At 35.8% G+C, this 20,779-nt stretch overlaps 1 protein-coding gene across 1 annotated transcript; it reads right to left on the bottom strand.

Moving 5' to 3' along the window:
* Window positions 1-331: 331 nt before the first annotated feature.
* On the bottom strand, window positions 332-20,757 carry LOC128639530 (uncharacterized protein C8orf76). Its single transcript, XM_053691670.1, has 6 exons — window positions 20,611-20,757; window positions 18,842-18,937; window positions 17,262-17,405; window positions 13,938-14,401; window positions 5,295-5,427; window positions 332-709 (listed from the first exon to the last, which is right to left on the bottom strand). Exons 1-6 carry the CDS (start codon window positions 20,707-20,709, stop codon window positions 554-556), a joined length of 1,092 nt encoding a protein of 363 aa, XP_053547645.1. The 5' UTR covers window positions 20,710-20,757; the 3' UTR covers window positions 332-553.
* Between the last annotated feature and the right edge of the window lie 22 nt (window positions 20,758-20,779).

The raw sequence follows: 20,779 nt of genomic DNA, 5'->3' as shown, positions 1-20,779 counted from the left end.
CTCATCTCCTACCAGCAGCTGTAAAGCACTGCATAGAATGATGGGGCTTTATTAAAAAAAAATAATAATAATAATAATTGATTAATAGTTCCAGTGACAATCTTTTCTTTGGGTGTTACTTTACCAACTATGAATGTCAGGGACAGACACTCTAGGTTGACCGTAATCCACAGCTGTTTAACCAATGGGTAGGTCATTTTGACAGTTCTCATATACTCTCATAATAGAGACGTGATTATGGATTATGTGACCAGGAAGCTACTGTAACAACAAGATTCCCAACAAAAATTATAGATTGGTCTTTGTTTATGAAAAAAATAAAAACAAAAAATGTAAGTGCAATTGTATTGTTTGAAATGTATAAATAGATTGCATGATACATAGGGATTTACATAATGTTAAGAACTCTTTAAACAATACAAAGCTTCATTATGATTTGCACCTTAAAATGTTTTAATTTTCCTAACATGTAGAAACACATGACAATATAATTTATTTTAATAAAGTTAATAAAAAATAGTTTTCTCCAAGTGGTCATCAATAGTCTTTATCCTCAAAGTAACTGAATTAAAGGGTTAATCTTTTTAAACCACTTGTTTCTAAATTCTGTATCTGACGGAATTACAAACGATGTCAATGCCAAAGTAGTTTTCGTGTCAACCTGTCCCTCTTCTCTTATTCTGTCAGATGACAAATCTTCTCCCATGACCTGAAAAAAAAAAATGGATTTCGTATTAAGACAGACAAAGACGACGTGTTTTTAACTGACGTTTTGTAGGTCAAGAAAGTCCTAGGAAGTAAATTGCTTAAAGGGACAGTAAATACCGTGTAATTACAACATATTTCGGTTTTGATATGACTGTGCGACACCAGTTATCCTTGCTGCTAGGGTTGCACCGATACCATTTTTTTAACACCAAGTACAAGTACCGATACTAGTTTTCAAATACTCGCCGATACCAATTACCGATACTTTTTTTTTTAATGTCATGTGACAATTTACCAAGCACAATACAGACTATAATTATAAATAAGGAATCTTAAATAATAAAAGGACTGTAATTCAAAAGACATTATGAAATAATAAAACAGTTTTATTTGTCAAAAGTTTACTGAACATGTTTATAAATAAAAAATATACAATAAAATATTAAATTTAAAGGGGTGATGCAATTGGGTTGTAGGGCTGTTATATAACATCAATCTGACATTTGTATGGAGGTTCGACTCTTAAGTTGAACAGTCTTTCACTTTCCACCATACTGCATGGGGCAGAAAGATATTTTTGGGCCATTTTAGCCAGAGCTGGAAATCTGTTTATTAACTGCCCAGTACTTCAGGGGGTTTGTCTGAACGAGGTACAGTGATCTCTCCTACAATAATACAAATAACAGCAATTTGTATTGGCAGAACAGTAGTAAACAATGTTTAGTTTAGTCTCCACTCCAGTTTAAAATGAAATGGGAACGTGCAGTTTGAAAAAACGCCACAAGGTAGCATATGGGTAGGAAGTGGAGGTATCGGTTTAAGTATCGGTGCATTTGCACGAGTACAAGTACTCATGCAAATACTTGGTATCGGTACCGATACCGATACTAGTATCGGTATCTGTGCAACCCTACTTGCTGCAAACATGACAAGGGGGTGCTCACATCATCTCCTCTATGAATAACTATAGAGCACATGAGAAAGCCATTCCCTGCTCTGAGGAGGTGGACAGCAATCACTAGAAATCAACCGTTTTGAATGCGATCGGGTTGATTGACACCCCCTGCTGGTGGCCGATTGGCTACAAATCTGCAGGGGGCGGCATTGCACCAGCAGTTCACAAGAACTGCTGGTGCAATGCTGAATGCGGAGAGCGTAATGCTGTCCGCATTCAGCAATGTCTGTCGAACATGATCCGCTGATCGGATCATGTCAGACGGACATTTGAAAATAGGCCCCAATGTCTTTATTAACAACAATACAAGTAGAAATACCTTTGTGCAATACAAAATCTTTTTTGTTTCCATTTGCTATTATAATCTTATAGTAATACAGCAAAGTAAACATTTAAATAAAATCTATTTAAAATGATATTTCCCACTTACACTTCCATACAAATAAATACAAAACTCATTACACAGAGATCCATTACACTCACATTTATTTAGAAAATTAATCACCATATCTTTTATGGGGGGGGGTTCTGTGTACAATACTAAAATGTACCAAATTTTAAGGAAAATTAAACCTAATACAATACATTAAAAAAATATATAATATATATTTCCAATTCATTTCTATTATCAAATTTAATTTGCTGAAAAGCAGGTAGGTATGCTTAGGAGCGTGTACATGTGTGGAGTACTATATGGCTGCAGTTTTGCTCCAATGTTTTTAACAGTTATATATTATGCAAACACTGCTGCCATCTAGTGCTTTAAAGTGTATAATATTGTAATAGCATCTATTGCCCAATGCATGTGTCTGCTACCTACCTAGGTTTGCTCTTGAAAAAGTGAATACCATTGGAACAAAGTAAATATGATAATGGGCATAAATTAGAAAACTTTCTTAAAATTGTAAGTTGTTTCTGAATCATTGAAGAAAAAATTGGGGTTTCATGTGCCTTGTAGCAACAGTTTTTTTGTTGTTGTTGTTGTTTTTGTTTTTTTTAAATCCTAAACATTTTAACTTTGAAGTAAGCAGTCCTTAAAAGGGACATTATACACTTTGAGATGATAATATCAAATGATAAAATTATATATATATATACAGTGGGGCAAAAAAGTATTTAGTCAGCCACCAATTGTGCAAGTTCTCCCACTTAAAGGGACACTGAACCAAAAATGTTTCTTTTGTGATTCAGATAGAGCATGCAATTTTAAGCAACTTTCTAATTTACTCCTATTATCAATTTTTCTTCATTCTCTTGCTATCTTTATATAAAATACAAGGCATCTAAGCTTTTTTTTCTTGGTTCAGACCTCTGGACAGCAATTTTTGATTGGTGGATGAATTTATCCACCAATCAGCAAGGACAACCTAGGTTGTTCACCAAAAATGGGCCGGCATCTAAACTTACATTCTTGCATTTCAAATAAAGATTCCAAGAGAATGAAGAAAATGTGATAATAGGAGTAAATTAGAAAGTTGCTTAAAATGTCATGCTCTATCTGAATCACAAAAGAAAATTTTTGGGTACAGTGTCCCTTTAAGAAGATGAGAGAGGCCTGTAATTTTCATCATAGCTATACCTCAACTATGAGAGACAAAATGTGGAAACAAATCCAGACAGACAATCTCATTGTCTGATTTGGAAAGAATTTATTTGCATATTATGGTGGAAAATAAGTATTTGGTCACCTACAAACAAGCAAGAATTCTGGCTCTCACAGACCTGTATCTTCTTCTTTAAGAGGCTCCTCTGTCCTCCCCTCATTACCTGTATTAATGGCACCTGTTTGAACTTGTTATCAGTGTAAAAGACACCTGTCCACAACCTCAAACAGTCACACTCCAAACTCCACTATGGTGAAGACCAAAGAGCTGTCGACGGACACCAGAAACAAAACTGTAGACCTGCACAAGGCTGGGAAGACTGAATCTGCAATAGGCAAGCAGATTGGTGTGAAGAAATCAACTGTGGGAGCAATAATTAGAAAATTGAAGACATACAAGACCACTAATAATCTCCCTCGATCTGGGGCTCCACGCAAGATCTCACCCCATGGGGTCAAAATGATCACAAGAATGGTGAGCAAACATCCCAAAACCACACGGGGGACCTAGTGAATAACCTGCAGAGAGCTGGGACCAACGTAACAAAGGCTACCATCAGTAACACACTACGCCGCCAGGGACTCAGATTCTGCAGTGCCAGACGTGTCCCCCTGCTTAAGCCAGTACATGTCCGGGACCGTCTGAAGTATGCTAGAGAGCATTTGGATGATCCAGAAGTGGATTGGGAGAATGTCATATGGTCAGATGAAACCAAAGTAAAACTGTTTGGTAGAAACACAACTCGCCGTGTTTGGAGGAGAGAGAATGCTGAGCTGTAACCAAAGAACACCATACCTACTGTGAAGCATGGGGGTGGCAACATCATGCTTTGGGGCTGTTTCTCTGCAAAGGGAACAGGACTACTGATCCGTGTACATGAAAGAATGAATGGGGCCATGTTTCGTGAGATTTTGAGTGCAAACCTCCTTCCATCAGCAAGGGCATTGAAGATGAAATGTGGCTGGGTCTTTCAGCATGACAATGATCCCAAACACACCGCCCAGGCAACGAAGGAGTGGCTTCGTAAGAAGCATTTCAAGGTCCTGGAGTGGCCTAGCCAGTCTCCAGATCTCAACCCCATAGAAAACCTTTGGAGGGAGTTGAAAGTCCGTGTTGCCCAGCGACAGCCCCAAAACATCACTGCTCTAGAGGAGATCTGCATGCAGGAATGGGTCAACATACCAGCAACAGTGTGTGACAACCTTGTGAAGACTTATAGAAAATGTTTGACCTCTGTCATTGCCAACATAGGATATATAACAAAGTATTTAGATGAACTTTTGATATTGACCAAATACTTATTTTCCACCATAATTTGCAAATAAATTCTTTCCAAATCAGACAATGTGATTGTCTGGAATTTTTTTTGCACATTTTGTCTCTCATAGTTGAGGTATACATATGATGAAAATTACAGGCCTCTCTCATCTTCTTAAGTGGGAGAACTTGCACAATTGGTGGCTGACTAAATACTTTTTTGCCCCACTGTGTGTGTGTGTGTGTGTGTGTGTGTGTGTGTGTGTGTGTGTGTGTGTATATATATGTCCGGGACATATCTCAATAAACTCTGCAATATACTTTTGATTATTTATTTTGTCCCTTTTCCTCCTGCTAGAAATGAAAGTGCAGAACACTGTTATATTCCACACAGCCATTGGTTGCACACTTTAGTGACCTATTTATAACTGTCCCTAATTGGCTACAGTAGAGAAGGTAACCTAAGTTACAACATGGCAGCTACCATTGTTTTATAGACACTAAAACTTTACACTTATTTTGTCAATATTTAAACAGCTAATGAAACTTTAAAAAATACATCTACATGTTATTGTCAGACTAATCTTTTCCTTGAATGCATCATTCTATCTAACATTTGTTTAGTGGAAGATATTATTTTGTGGAAGCTTTAGAGTTGCATCTACTCCATAGTGTGAAGTAACTGCTTCTTCCAATAATAATCATTTATCAGTAAAGGAAAATGACTAACACCTGCACCTTACAAAGTGATCTAACAAAAATAAACTCGCCTCCATCATCAATGTTCTGTTTTCTTCATTTAGTCCAAAATGCGTTAAATATTCTTCTATCTCTTCTTGGCTTTTCAGATTACTTTCCAAAGCAAATGATACCTGTTGGGGCTGTATAAGCTGCAGGAGAAGACTACAAAAGTGCAAAAGTTAGAATATCATGGGTGTTTACCGCTCGTCATTAACATTACAGAAATTATCATATATATGAAAAAACAGCAATCAAACTTGTTTCTGTAAAACATTTTAAAGGGACAGTCTAGCCAAAATTAGGCTTTCATGATTCAGATAGGTTTAGCAATTGCATGCCCTAGGTAAGCTCATATGCTAATTTCTAAGCCCTTGAATGCCACCTCTTGTGCATTTCGATAGTTTTTCACAGCTAGACAGTGCTAGTTCATGTGTACCATATACCAACATTGTGCTTTTATATAAAATGATAAACATATATATATATATATATATATATATATATATATATATATATATATATACTCTGCAATATACTTTTGATTATTTATTTTGTCCCCTTTTCCTGTACTTCCATTCTGAAGCTTTTCCGTTCCTGTTAGAAATAGAAGTGCAGGACACTGTTATATTCCACACAGCCATTGGCTGCACACTCTCGTGACCTATTTATAACTGTCCCTGATTGGCGACAGCAGAGAAGGTAACTTAAGTTACAACATGGCAGCTCCCATTGGTTTATAGACACTATAACTTTAGTTTGGCAATATTTAAACAGCTAATGAAACTTTAAAAAATACATCTACATATTATTCTCAGACTAATTTTTTATTTGAATGCATCAGTCTATCTAGCATTTATTTAGTGTTTAATGTCCCTTTAATGCTAGTACAAAACTGATCCTCAGTGATCTATTATTTACATAAAACTTTTAGCACAGACAAATCAATTTTTTTCATGATTCAGATAAAGGATGTAATGTTAAACAACATCCTAATTTACTGCTATTATCAAATTTGCTTCATTCGCTTAGTATATTTTGTAGAAGAAAAGGCCCGGGAGCAAAAATGCACTATTGGGAGCTAGATGAATACATCAGGTGAGCCAATGATAAAAGCAATATATGTGCAGCTACCAATCAGCAGCTAGCTCACAGTAGTGCATTGCTGCTCCTGATCTTACCTAGGTATGCTTTTCAACAAAGGATACCAAGGGAACAAATACAATTACATAGTAGAAGTCAATTAGAAAGTTCTTTACAAATGTGTGATCTATCTGAATCATGAAAGTTTAATTTTGACGTTGAAGTCAAACAAGTTACTAAGCAGATCTCATATAAAACCCTGCCTGACTGCTACATTATTCTTTCATGGTTCAGATCCATGCAATTTTAAACAACTTATTTACTTCTATTACCAAATTTTCTTCATTCTCATGGTATCTTTTCTTGAAAAGCAGGGATGTTTTGCAAAAATATTATCCATTTGCAAGAACACTAGATAGCAGCAGTATTTCCTGCCATAAAGTGCTCCAGATGCCTACCTAGGTATCTCTTCAACAAAGAACACCATTAGAACAAAGCACATTTGACAATAAAAGTTGGCTTTCATGTCCTTTTAACTTGAGGGATAAAAATGAGGTTTTCTAAAATGTTTTACATTAATATCATTTTCTGGAGTCTGTGAACTTAGGATGGCTATTTAGTTTTATGAATTAGTTAAAACCCTGTGCTGTTCTGCTGAAACAATACAAATCAAACATCAGAATTTAACCCTTTCGTGATGGGCCTAAATTGATGTAAACAAATTGAAATCACATGATTGTGCATGCGATCGCCAGGTTTCAATGTTGGGATCGGATCAGGGAGGCGTTGCCTACGACGCTAGGCACTCCCCTCCAGGCTGCTATCTGATTCAGGAAGCGCTGTTGTCTTCAGTACAGCTAAATGGCTAGGACATTCCATGCCGTCCTAACGGTGCTAAAGCCCAGTGCATGGAACGTCCTAACGTCTGGAAAGGGTTAAGGGACATCAAGTCCAAACATTGTCTTTCATGATTCAAACAGAGCTTACATTTTAAACAACTTTCCTATTATTAAACTTTTTTTTATTCATTTGGTATTCTTTGTTGAAGGAGCAGCAAGGCACTACTGGGAGCTAGCTGAACACACGGAGTGGGCCAATGACCAAGCAGCTTATATGTGCAGCCACCAATCAGCAGCTAGCTCCCTGCTGCTCCTCAAACTATTTAGGTATGTTTTTCAACAAAAGATACCAGAAGAACAAAGCAAATGAGATAATAAAAGTACACTGGAAAGCGGTTTAAAATTACATGCTCTATATATCCCTTTAAATTACCAAATAGAACAGATTGTGAATGTGTTATTGGTTGAAGATTCATTTTAGAGCAGGGATCCTCAATTTTAGTCCACAGAACCAACTACCAAGACCAGATCTTAGTGATACAGTAACTATGGTTACCATCCTGCTCTTACCCAAGGTAATGCCGTAAAGCTGGCTTGTTAGTGATCCTGGGGACTAGAATTGAAGAATTCCATTTTATAACTTCATTTTTTATTTTTTTTTAAACTTCAAGTATGGTGTGCTAGAAATAAAATAGACTTTGGTGATGGCACTGAATGGTTCAAACCTGTATTCAACTAGCCCCTCATTTTAAATGTTGGTTTAAAGAAATTATTTAATACTCCATAGCTATTACTTTACTCTATGATCCTCTGTCCCATCCTGCTGTATATTTTTCCCATTCCCAGCCTTTTTATTGTAAGCTCTCCCTCGGTTTTCTCCTGTCAGTGGTCCCTGTATATCTCCAGCTAGACCTGCCTCTCTTTTTCTGGTCTCACAATGAATTTACCTTGTGCTTCTCCCAGAGCCAACTTAAGGTATTTTGGTGCCTGGGTTCAAGAGTGAAATGATGCCTACCCCGGTATTAACATTTACTAATTAGCATATCAACATACTACTAACCTGGGCACTGACCTTACTAAGCCTGCCTACCTGAATGCACCCAATGCTCACACAATAAGTTGGAAGGAAGTTAGGGAAGAGTTGCCCTTGTCCCACCTTGAATGTCAACCCTGACTGGGCTCTATGTCTTTGTGCATGACAAGGTTATTCTGCTGGGAGCCTGCAACTTCCCCCACTGAGTTAGAGGTTCTGCCTGGGTCTGTTGGACCCACTAGGTCCTATGGTTGAGCCGGCCCTGGCTTCTCCTACTTTCTATATTGTTCTCCTTTACATACAAATACATGACCAGCATGTAATTACCTCTTCTAAAGTGATATATTGAAAGCGCCACTACTGTATACAGACTGATTGCTGCTTTTAGTAGTTTATATTCCCAGCATTCTGCTAATCACTGGGACATGACAGCTTTACTTGTTTTCTACCATGATGAATATCAAGTAGCTTAAAAATCAACAGGCAAATTACAAATTATAAATAAATAAACATATATATATGTGTGTGTGTGTGTGTCCATTGGCTTGTATGGGTTATCATTTTTAGTAATAGTTTATGCATCAGACATTATTAAAGGAACAGTCAAGTCCCCAAAAAAACTTTCATGTTTCAAATAGGGCATGTAATTTTAAACAACTTTCCAATTTACTTTTATCACCAATTTTGCTTTGCTCTCTTGGTATTCTTAGTTGAAAGCTAAACCTAGGAGGTTCATATGCTAATTTCTTAGATCTTGAAGACTGCCTCTAATCTGAATGCATTTTGACCACTAGAAGGCATTAAATCATGTGTTTCATAAAGATAACATTGAGCTCATGCACGTGAAGTTACCCTGGAGTGAGCACTGATTGGCTAAAATGCAAAGAACTGAAATAAGGGGGCAGTTTGCAGAAGCATAGATACAAGGTAATTACAGAGGTAAAAAGTGTATTTCTATAACAGTGTTGGTTATGTAAAACTGGGGGAATGGGTAATAAAGGGATTATCTTTCTTTTTAAACAACAAAAATTCTATGTTGACTGTCCCTTTAACTACATTGGAAATTATCTACTAGTAAAATAATTGTTTTTACAGGGACAGTAAACATCTTGTAATTACAAGTAATTTCTGTTGTGTTGCTGTAGAATAACATAATCAGCCAAGTCATAACATTTGTAAAACTATTTAACATCTTTTTTCTGAAATTGTTTTTCAACAGCCAAACTCCACCCTCCATTTGCTTTATTTGGAAGAGCCAATCAGGCTTGAGTCTGCAGACAAGAAGGCTAAAAAATGGTCATAATGTTAGTATAAAGTGCATTTTTTTGCAGCCATTATAAGTTAAGCTTATTAGGGACATATATGCACCAGAGTTAGCTTTGAGAAGTCAGCAGGGTGAATGAAAAGGGGCAAAATAAATAACAAAAATATATTGCAAAAGTGTTTACGTATGCATAAATAAACTATTACAATCTCAAGAGGTTTACTGTCCCTTTAAAACAAATGCATTGTTTTGTAGTCCCAGGACACATCTCTTTAATGTTGTTTAACTTATTTTGCTGTGGTTAAACACATAAGAGTTGCAGTGTCACTAATCATAACATTATTATTATTTTTTTATCACTATAATGGCCTTTTAAAAAATAAATAAGAAAATATGGCCTAGATTTGGAGTTTTGCGTTAGAAGGGGTGCGTTAGCTACGCATGCTTTTTTTTCGCTGCACCTTTTAAATACCGCTGGTATTTAGAGTTCACAGAAGGGCTGCGTTAGGCTCCAAAAAAGGAGCATAGAGCATAATTTACCGCCACTGCAACTCTAAATACCAGCGGTGCTTACGGACGCGGCCAGCTTCAAAAACGTGCTCGTGCACGATTCCCCCATAGGAAACAATGGGGCAGTTTGAGCTGAAAAAAACCCCAATCCAATCAGATTGAGCTTGCATTCTATTGGCTGTTCCGATCAGCCAATAGAATGCGAGCTCAATCTGATTGGCTGATCCAATCAGATTGAACTTGAATCTGATTGGCTGATTCAATCAGCCAATCAGATTTTTTCTACCTTAATTCCGATTGGCTGATAGAATCCTATCAGCCAATCGGAATTCGAGGGACGCCATCTTGGATGACGTCCCTTAAAAGGAACCTTCATTCGTCGTCTAGTCGTCGAAAGAAGAGGATGGATCCACGCCGGAGGTCTTGAAGATGGAGCCGCTCGTCATCGGATGGAAGAACATAGAAGATGCCGCTTGGATGAAGATTTTTGCCGGTCCGGATCTCCTTTTCTGCCCGGATAGGATGAAGACTTCTGCCCGAAGATGGACTTCTTCAGCCGCCGCTTGGATCAAGACTTCAGCCGGAGGATGGACGTCTTCAGCCCCCCGCTTGGGCTTGGATCAAGACATCGGAGCCTGGACCGATCGGTGATACCTGGTGTGGTGAAGATAAGGTAGGAAGATCTTCAGGGGCTTAGTGTTAGGTTTATTTAAGGGGGGTTTGGGTTAGATTAGGGGTATGTGGGTGGTGGGTTGTAATGTTGGGGGGGGGTATTGTGTTTATTTTTACAGGCAAAAGAGCTGTTTTCTTTGGGGCATGCCCCGCAAAAGGCCCTTTTAAGGGCTGGTAAGGTAAAAGAGCTTTTCTATTTTAATTTTAGAATAGGGTAGGGCATTTTTTTTATTTTGGGGGGCTTTGTTATTTTATTAGGGGGCTTAGAGTAGGTGTAATTAGCTTAAAATTGTTGTAATATTTTTCTAATGTTTGTAAATATTTTTTTATTTTTGGTAACTTAGTTCTTTTTTATTTTTTGTACTTTAGTTAGTTTATTTAATTGTATTTATTTGTAGGTATTGTATTTAATTAATTTATTGATAGTGTAGTGTTAGGTTTAATTGTAGATAATTTTAGGTATTGTATTTAATTAATTTATTGATAGTGTAGTGTTAGGTTTAATTGTAGATAATTGTAGGTATTGTATTTAATTAATTTATTAATAGTGTAGTGTTAGGTTTAATTGTAGATAATTTTAGGTATTGTATTTAATTAATTTATTGATAGTGTAGTGTTAGGTTTAATTGTAGATAATTGTAGGTATTGTATTTAATTAATTTATTGATAGTGTAGTGTTAGGTTTAATTGTAACAAAGGTTAGGATTTATTTTACAGGTAATTTTGTAATTATTTTAACTAGGTAACTATAAAATAGTTATTAACTATTTAATAGCTATTGTACCTGGTTAAAATAAATACAAAGTTGCCTGTAAAATAAATATTAATCCTAAAATAGCTACAATATAATTATTATTTATATTGTAGCTATATTAGGATTTATTTTACAGGTAAGTATTAAGCTTTAAATAGGAATAATTTATTTAATAAGAGTTAATTTATTTCGTTAGATTTAAATTATATTTAACTTAGGGGGGGTGTTAGTGTTAGACTTAGCTTTAGGGGTTAATACATTTATTAGAGTAGCGGTGAGGTCCGGTCGGCAGATTAGGGGTTAATATTTGAAGTTAGGTGTTGGCGATGTTAGGGAGGACAGATTAGGGGTTAATACTATTTATTATAGGGTTATTGAGGCGGCAGTGAGGCGGATTAGGGGTTAATAACTTTATTATAGTAGCGGTGAGGTCCGGTCGGCAGATTAGGGGTTAATTATTGTAGGTAGGTGGCGGCGACGTTTTGGGGGGCAGATTAGGGGTTAATAAATATAATATAGGGGTCGGCGATGTTAGGGGCAGCAGATTAGGGGTACATAGGTATAATGTAGGTTGCGGCGGTGTGCGGTCAGCAGATTAGGGGTTAAAAAAAATTATTAGAGTGGCGGCGATGTGGGGGGGGCCTCGGTTTAGGGGTACATAGGTAGTTTATGGGTGTTAGTGTACTTTAGAGCATAGTAGTTAAGAGCTTTATGAACCGGCGCTAGCCCAGAAAGCTCTTAACTCCTGGCTTTTTTCTGCGGCTGGAGTTTTGTCGTTAGAGTTCTAACGCTCACTTCAGCCAAGACTCTAAATACCAGCGTTAGAAAGATCCCATTGAAAAGATAGGATACGCAAATGGCGTAGGGGGATCTGCGGTATGGAAAAGTCGCGGCTGCAAAGTGAGCGTTAGACCCTTTCCTGACTGACTCTAAATACCAGCGGGCGGTAAAAACCAGCGTTAGGAGCCTCTAACGCTGGTTTTGACGGCTACCGCAGAACTCTAAATCTAGGCGTATGTTTGTTGTTTGAGCCATAATTGTATGTGAAACTGCATTCATTGTTCATTATTGCCTGAGTTCACATAAACAGCCTATTACTGACATTACGGGAAGTTAAAATTAACTTTTGTGATTCAGACAAAGCATAAAGTTCTCTTGCTATCTTTATTTTAAAGGCAGGAATGTAGATCTTAGCAGCCAGCCCATTTTAGGTTCAGCACCATAGATAGCACTTGCTTATTGGAGGATTACATTTACCGACCAATGAGCAAGCATAACCCAGGTTCTCAACCAAAAATGGGCCGGCTGCTATGCATCACATTCCTGCTTTTAAAATAAAGGTAGCAAAAGATTGAAGAAAAAATGATAATAGGAGTAAATTATAAAGTTGCTTAAAATTGCATTCTCTATCTGAATCATGAAAGAAAAAAATTTGGGTTTAGTGTCCCTTTGTCTATTCACAAATTCACTACTTCCTTTTGTTATCCTTTGTTGTAAAATAGTTCCCTTCCATAGGTAGGCTCAGTAGCGTGAACGTCTTAAAGGATTACTTTCTGTTATAATTTTTAAGCCAAACAACTAACATATTAAAGTTAATAAACATTAATTAAAACCTACTGACCTATATTTTCTCCAAAACGAAGTTTCATAACGTTCTAAAAGTTATATCTTTTATTCGCTGATGATGTCACGTTATCCTGCCCACTATTTTCAGCACTGCATGTTCAAAATACTTAAACCAATAACTTTGTGTTTAAAGCGCCATTTTGAAACCTAGGTATTGTAAACGGATTGGTACAGAGCAAAGGATACCCACGGAGTGGGTTTGGAAAACAATTAAATTTGCAGACAAGATTTCTGATATACGGTAGAGATATGTTAATGAAATGCTATTGATAAAAAGCGTATTTGGGGTAGTTAGTTAGTAACAGGCATAGAAAATATTTACTTACAGTGGCCCTTTAAGTACTACATGCAACATTTGCAAAAAAGTGGCACAGCTATACACATAGTGCTCGACACGTGCACACACCTGAGTATGCTCTCAAGGAAAGGTGCTAAATTTTAAAGGATACCAAGAAACAAAGGGTGAAATTGATAACAGAAGAACATTGGATTTTGTTTTTTGTTTCAATTGTATGTTCTGTCTAAATCGTGAAACTTTAATTTTGACTCAGATACATTATAATTGTCCTTTCTATTTGCACATTGTTTAGAGGTCTAAACTATTTATAAATCACTAACACATTGGAAGGGGGGAAAAAAATGAAATAAACTCTTTAGATTTTTTTTTAAGCTTGTGAAATTTTATAACTAAATAATTGGGTATATGAGCTTTTAATTTATAGACCTAATATAAAATGCACATTTTAATAAAGGTCACTCATCACATCCGAACTTTCCCGATACAAGATTTCGAATGACAAAAATAAACAATAATAATAAAAAAAAAAAACAAGGAAATGATAAGAAAAAGGCTAATTGTACAAGCCTATGAGTATAATCTAATTAAACAATTACCTCGCTCTAATGAAGGATGCACAGGAATATATCTGTAGCTCTTCCCTTATTGAACAGTGTTTCAATAAAAATAGTTTGTCCATATCCTCTGATCTGTTATTGAGTCTTGGTTGGACTGTATGATCAACACAGTTACACGTGTGATCGCCTTGGTCAGAGATGTGCAACCTGTGTTGTTCTTCACCAATTTGCTCCTCGTCAGTGGCAGACTTGTTTTCATTCACTACTGTATTGGTTACACTTAAATTTCCATCATGGCGGCACTCTGATATATTAGCGGTAGCAATAAACAACCTCATGTACAGTTCTGCCAGCTGTTTCCAAAACCACGGATTAAAGGGATGTAAAGAAACCAGTTGCTGTAGAGTGGATATGGACTGTAACAAATTTCCTAATCTGTTGTAAATAGTTGTTTGAAGGTTCAGGGCACACGTCAAGTGATCGGTGTTGGATGCACCTTTTTTCTAAAATAGGGCAAGAAAGAAGAATACATTATATGTTAGAATAATGTCACAGTGGTATTTAAATCTATAAAAAGTTAGACTTTTCTCACTTAAAGGGAAAATTAAACTTTCATAATTCAGACAGAGCATGCAATTTAAAAAACCATCAACAACAACAAAAAAAAACTTTCCAATTTACTTTCATTCTCAATTTGTGATCAATCTTTTATGTGCATACTTGCGAAGGCTGCGGCTCCTATAGAGCTTGAGCAAGAGTTCACAGTGTATACATATATGAGTCTGCAATTGGCTGATGGCTGTCACATGATACAGTGGATAGGGAAATAGAATCAATCTTTGAATTTTTTTTAGAAAAAAAAAAATCTGATAATTTCAGATTCTGAGTAAGTGCTATTGCATTATCTTTTTATTGTGCATTTGTGGACTAGGCAATTCTAATGTATTAATTTAGTGGTCCTTTTACAGGCACTTTTGAATAGATTATCAGCCTGCCTATCGCACTGCTAAAATACAATACAATGCAACGTATCCTTTTTATCTTAGGTATATTTGGAAGCTAGAAAAAGCTCATCTTTTAGATTTACTACTATTCTGAAGGAGAGATCGATATCAAAGCGTTATCCTCGGAAATGTAACCTTCCTTCATTGTATGTCTTGAACAGATTCAAAATATTGCTCTGCCCTTAAAGGGACATGAAACCCAAATGTTTTCTTTCATGATTCAGAAAGAACACTCAATTTTAAACAACTTTCCAATTTACTTCTATTATTTAATGTGGTTCCTTCTCTTGTTATCCTTTGCTCAAAGGTTTATCTAGGTAAGCTCAGGAGCAGCAAAGAACTTGTGTTCTAGCTGCTGATTGGTGACTGCATATTTATACTGATCGTCATTGGCTCACCCATTTGTTCCGTTAGAAACCAGTAGTGCATTGCTGCTCCTTCAGCAAATGATACCAAGAGAATGAAGCAAATTTGATAATAGAAGTAAATTGGAAAGTTGTCTAAAATTGTATGTTCTACCTAAATCATGAAAGAAAAACTTTGGGTTTCATGTCCCTTTAATGTGGATGAACAGAAACTCGACAATGAATACTGCCCATTCATTTTTAATTTCTCGTTTTCTGAAATACACTTCCTCCTTCACTGTTTTTAAAACAAATAATTTAATGAATCAAAGGAGACATGACAGAGAAAATTCAACTAATACCAAATTTGCATATGCCTCATTGAATATGGGGTGTTCAACCCTTTCTCAAATTAAAGCCATGAAGCGTCACAGAATAAACCTTTGCTGTGCCTTAAATCCAGAGAGTGCGATTTCTTTGATGGATTGTATTGGCATTTTCTGCACCCTGGTACTTTTTGTTTTCTGTGAATGAGAGTGCGCTGTAAGCTACTTTGTGTGTATGTATATAATATAATTATATACACACACATATACAAAATAGCCCATCCCAGTCAAATACCTTTTTAATATACCATATCCGTTTAACCCTTATAAAAATGTTTTATTAATATTTATATGATTTTTTTTTTACTAAAGGGACACTGAACCCAAATTTTTTCTTTCGTGATTCAGATAGAGCATGACATTTTAAGCAACTTTCTAATTTACTCCTATTATCAAATTGTCTTCATTCTCTTGGTATCTTTATTTGAAATGCAAGAATGTAAGTTTAAATGCCGGCCCATTTTTGGCGAACAACCTGGGTTGTTCTTGCTGATTGGTGGATAAATTCATCAACCAATAAAAAAGTGCTGTCCAGAGATCTGAACCAAATTTGTTTTAGATGCCTTTTTCAAATAAAGATAGCAAGAGAACAAAGACAAATTGATAATAGGAGTAAATTAGAAAGTTGCTTAAAATCGCATGCTCTATCTGAATCACAAAATAAAAAATGTGGGTTCAGTGTCCCTTTAAGAAAGTGTATATATGAGTGTAATCGATTATTTTAATATGTTATTGATGTGTTTGGTGAAGATTTTAACCCTTACACACTTTACTTGAGGTCTTCAGTCACACTAATACTTTGAGTGCAATTTCTGTTTGCGTTCGAGCACAACCTTTTACTTTCAACAACCTCAACCACATGCTTTGGAGTGAAACGCACCGCTGCGGATATCTCAACACTGCTCTTTAATAGACAACGTCTGAATATCTAAATCTTGTTGTTAATAATGATACTCATAATAATATTGCTAAATTTACTTTACAGAGATACCATTACTGAGAGACTGAATTCTGATGTAGGGCCTTTGAGTTGTATGTGTTTCACATATATATTCCCATCTTTACCCTAAAGGTTCCAATCAAATAAGAAGAGTGGATCTGAGCCTAATTGACTTGTTTAAAGGCTGAGGAAGTCATAACAAGTTTTTGACCTTTCACCATAATGATAGCGTTTGTCCAACTGGTGAATAAAGAATAGAAAACAAAATGGTAGCATATAATGTTAGTATGTTTATCTAATCCTGTAATTAAATGCCAGTGTATAAACAGAATCAGCATGTCAAGGAACAAAAAATATTCTTGAATAATAAATAATAAAGCTTTGTGTGGAATAAAATCTGAAACAAATATATAAGGTTCACTAATTCTCCTCAAATTGGTAAAACGCAACTTATATTTTTCTCCTAGATATCAATAATCTATCTATTGGGTACTTAAAGAGCGCAAACTAATCACCCGTGAGGGTCTCAAGACGCTATGAGGGCTAATGAGAAATAATGTTTAACTGTATCATAGAAAAGTGATATAATAAATGTGTGCAAATAATCTGCTCATTTCTACATTTAGTGAATTATCACATGGATTCAACCAATCACTATATAAACAAAAAAAACAACAATAGTATTTCACCAGAATTTCAGCAAGTTCCAAAGCTTCCTCATATCGTCCTAGATGAGCTAAACAGCGTGCCTGGCTTTCCTGCACATCCCTCCTCATAGCAGCATTAGAAGGTGGCAACAGCAGAAAGCAGCTGTTGTATTCTTGAAGTGCTTTCTAAATAATAAAAAAAAATAATTGTGTATATTTCACTCATATTGATGTGTGTAACCACAAAAATGTATCTAGCTGCCAAGTCATTAAAGAGAAACAATATTGTCAATTGCCAAATAAATTAAAGGAACAATAAAGTCAAAATTTATTTTAGTTTAATGAGAAAGTGCACGTTTTTTAAAAATACTATTAAAATCAGGGGCACTTTCATTCATTAAACTTTACATTGCAGCGTATTTTTACAAATATTTACCTTTTTCTTTAGCAAACCCAGACCGCGATCCTCCGCCCACAGCTCCTCTGTACTTACCTCAGCAAACACGAAACCGGGTTCGTCATTGAAGTGCTAAGTACAGCATGAGAAACGGACGGAGGGTCGCGGTCTGGGGTTCCTAAAGAAAAAGGTAAGTATTTGTAAAAATACGCTGCAATGTAAAGTTTAATGAATGAAAGTGCCCCTAATTTTAATAGTATTTTTAAAAACCGGGCACTCAGTCATTAAAATTTACATTAACTTTAAATAAATGGATTAGATAGAGTACAACATTTTAAACTACTTTCCATTTTACTTCAATTATAAATTTTGCTTCGTTGTCTTGGTATCCTTAGTTAAAGACTAATCCTAGGTGAGCTCAGGAATGTGCATTTGTCTTTAGCCTTCTGGCAGCAGTGTTTGTAACTATGTATAACATTACTATAAACATTGTTGCAAACACTGCTGCAATAAACTGCTACAGACACGTGCACACTCCTAAGCTTCTATCAGTCTACCTAGGGTTAAACAAAGAATATCAATAACAAAACAAATTTAATAAAAGAAGTATACTGAAAAGTTGTTTAACTGCATGCTCTTGCTGAAGCATGAAGGAAACATTTTGGGTTTAATTTCCCTCTCTGCAGGTCCTGAGCAACACTTCTACTCTGTATTTAACCCCTTTGCAGGGGTTAAACACACAGTAGTCCTGGGTAAATAGTCACAAAATGACATGCTCTAATGAATTAGAGCATTGTTTCTCAAGCGCTCCTCAAGTACCCCCAACAGGTCAGGTTTTCATTATAGCTGAACCAGTGCACAGGTGAAGTAATCAGTTGATGGGTGAGAGCAGGTTAGTAACCATGGTTACTGATCAGCTGATTATTTCACCTGTGCTCTAGTTAAGATATAATGAAAATCTGGACTGTTGGGGTTACTTGAAAACCACGGTTGAGAAACACTGAATTAGAGCAGGTTATTTTTCCACTATTATGGCCCTTTATTGGCCATTGTGATGCAATTTCTGGCTATATTAACTAAATGCATAAAAGGGAACTGTACAGAAAAAGAAAGATTAATCATTAAATAAATGGAGAAACTAAAACAAAATAAAACACAAATATTTTAAAAAATACAAAAGAAAAAAAAAAAATCTAAAACCTAAATAAATATATTATACACATACCTCAAAGTCTTGCTGTCGGTATGCTAAATCGCCTCTAAATTTTATAGCTGTGATAATCTCAACACTGTCTTCACTATTCACAGCTTTAGAAAACCACTGTGGGGGGAAGCAAGTGCATTAATATTTTTAATATTACTTCTTTCAAACAAATTTAATAGAAAAAAAGAAGACTTACTTTTAGTGCTCATTATTATAATAATTACTACTAATAATACAATTATTATTGCTATTATTATTAACATAACTTAAAACTTAAATAATTTTCTCAGCATTCTCCAATCAAATAGCGGGTTGTGCGTACATGCCTATTTAATATCTCTTATATACTACCACCGCTTACTCTCTGGTTAAAGTTATTTATTAGTTAAGAGAACTAATCTTAAAACATTACAGTTAATACATTTTTTTATGACTTCTAAAGGGTCTGCACCAACCGTCTTTATTGAAGGGACACTGAACCCAATTTTTTTCTTTTGTGATTCAGATAGAGCATGCAATTTTAAGCAACTTTCTAATTTACTCCTATTATCATTTTTGTTTTGTTCTCTTGCTATCTTTATTTGAAAAAGAAGGCATCTAAGCATTTTTTTTAGTTCAAAACACTGGACAGCACTTTTTTTATTGGCGGATACATTTATCCACCAATCAGCAAGGACAACCCAGGTTGTTCACCAAAAATGGGCCGGCATCTAAACTTACATTCTTGCATTTCAAATAAAGATACCAAGAGAATAAAGAAAATTTGGTAACAGGAGTAAATTAGAAAGTTGCTTAAAATTCCATGCTCTATCTGAATCACAAAATAAAAATTTGGGTTCAGTGTCCCTTTAATATAATCTTTATTTTTTGGGGTCAAAATACTAATGGCTGCCCTAACTTTTTTCTACAATAAACATGTTTGTTTACGTATATTAAAATTCTTCTCTTAATACACAGTAGCAGGGCACTCTTTTAAAAAATTATTAACTTTAATGTTTAAAGTTGGTGCACTGCACACTCTTTAGAAGTAATTCAACAAATGAATGAAAGGAGAGAGTATAGAGGGTGACGATAAACCCACTAGATATATAGATAAGAACGTATTAACTTTCATGTTTTAAAATAAGTTCTCTGCCAAAATTTGCTACCACATAATGTTACTGCGCATGCGCACATGTATGTGACCGCTTTCATGAGGAATGTGGCTACTAATTTTCCTCTCCATTGGAATTCCCTACAAAATGATCAATTTGTATAGCCCATATGGACTGGGACTTCATTTTAAATAATAGTGTGATGATTTTCAGATTCCTAATCAAGCCCCAAAGTTTTACATGAATACTGATGTCTACAGAATCCTGCTTGCTCCTTTTTGTGTAATGGGTCTTTTCATATGCAGGGGAGGGGGTCTGCTCTTGCTGCTTTCTCAGCCCCTTCCAGTTGGTGTCCCAATCAACCTCATCAACAGTGCTAAACTGGGAGCTTCTAAGTACGTTTTTAAAAGGTTTCACACTGGATTTTTATATCAATATCTGTGCATATTCTTCTTTATAGTAGGGTCTATTATTATTATGAAAATCGGTGTAAAGTGTCCCTTTAAAGCCAAATAGGGAAATAAATGTAACAAGGTTAGCATTAAGAAATCAGCAGGGTGCATGTCCAGTTTTGAGAGTTAGGCAGGGACACAATATTACAAACTTGTATTACTACAAATAACTAAACATTTCAATGTGTTTATGGTTATGTGAATTCTGTCTTTATCAACCGAGAAGAAGTTCCTCCTAACAAACCTTCGGTTCGCACTGTCTAACGGTGTAAAGTTGACCGCATCGCTTCGTCCGGTCTCTGGGCTCAGCAAACACCGAATCTTCAAAACCCATGAACTCCATACTGTCACTGTACAATACCTAATACTTCCCCTAAGAAAATCAGACACTGCAAAATAGGTCCCACAGATAT

Source organism: Bombina bombina, chromosome 9 (assembly GCF_027579735.1).
Source record: "Bombina bombina isolate aBomBom1 chromosome 9, aBomBom1.pri, whole genome shotgun sequence".
NCBI lineage: Eukaryota > Metazoa > Chordata > Amphibia > Anura > Bombinatoridae > Bombina > Bombina bombina.
This window is presented reverse-complemented; position numbering and strand designations above follow the sequence as displayed.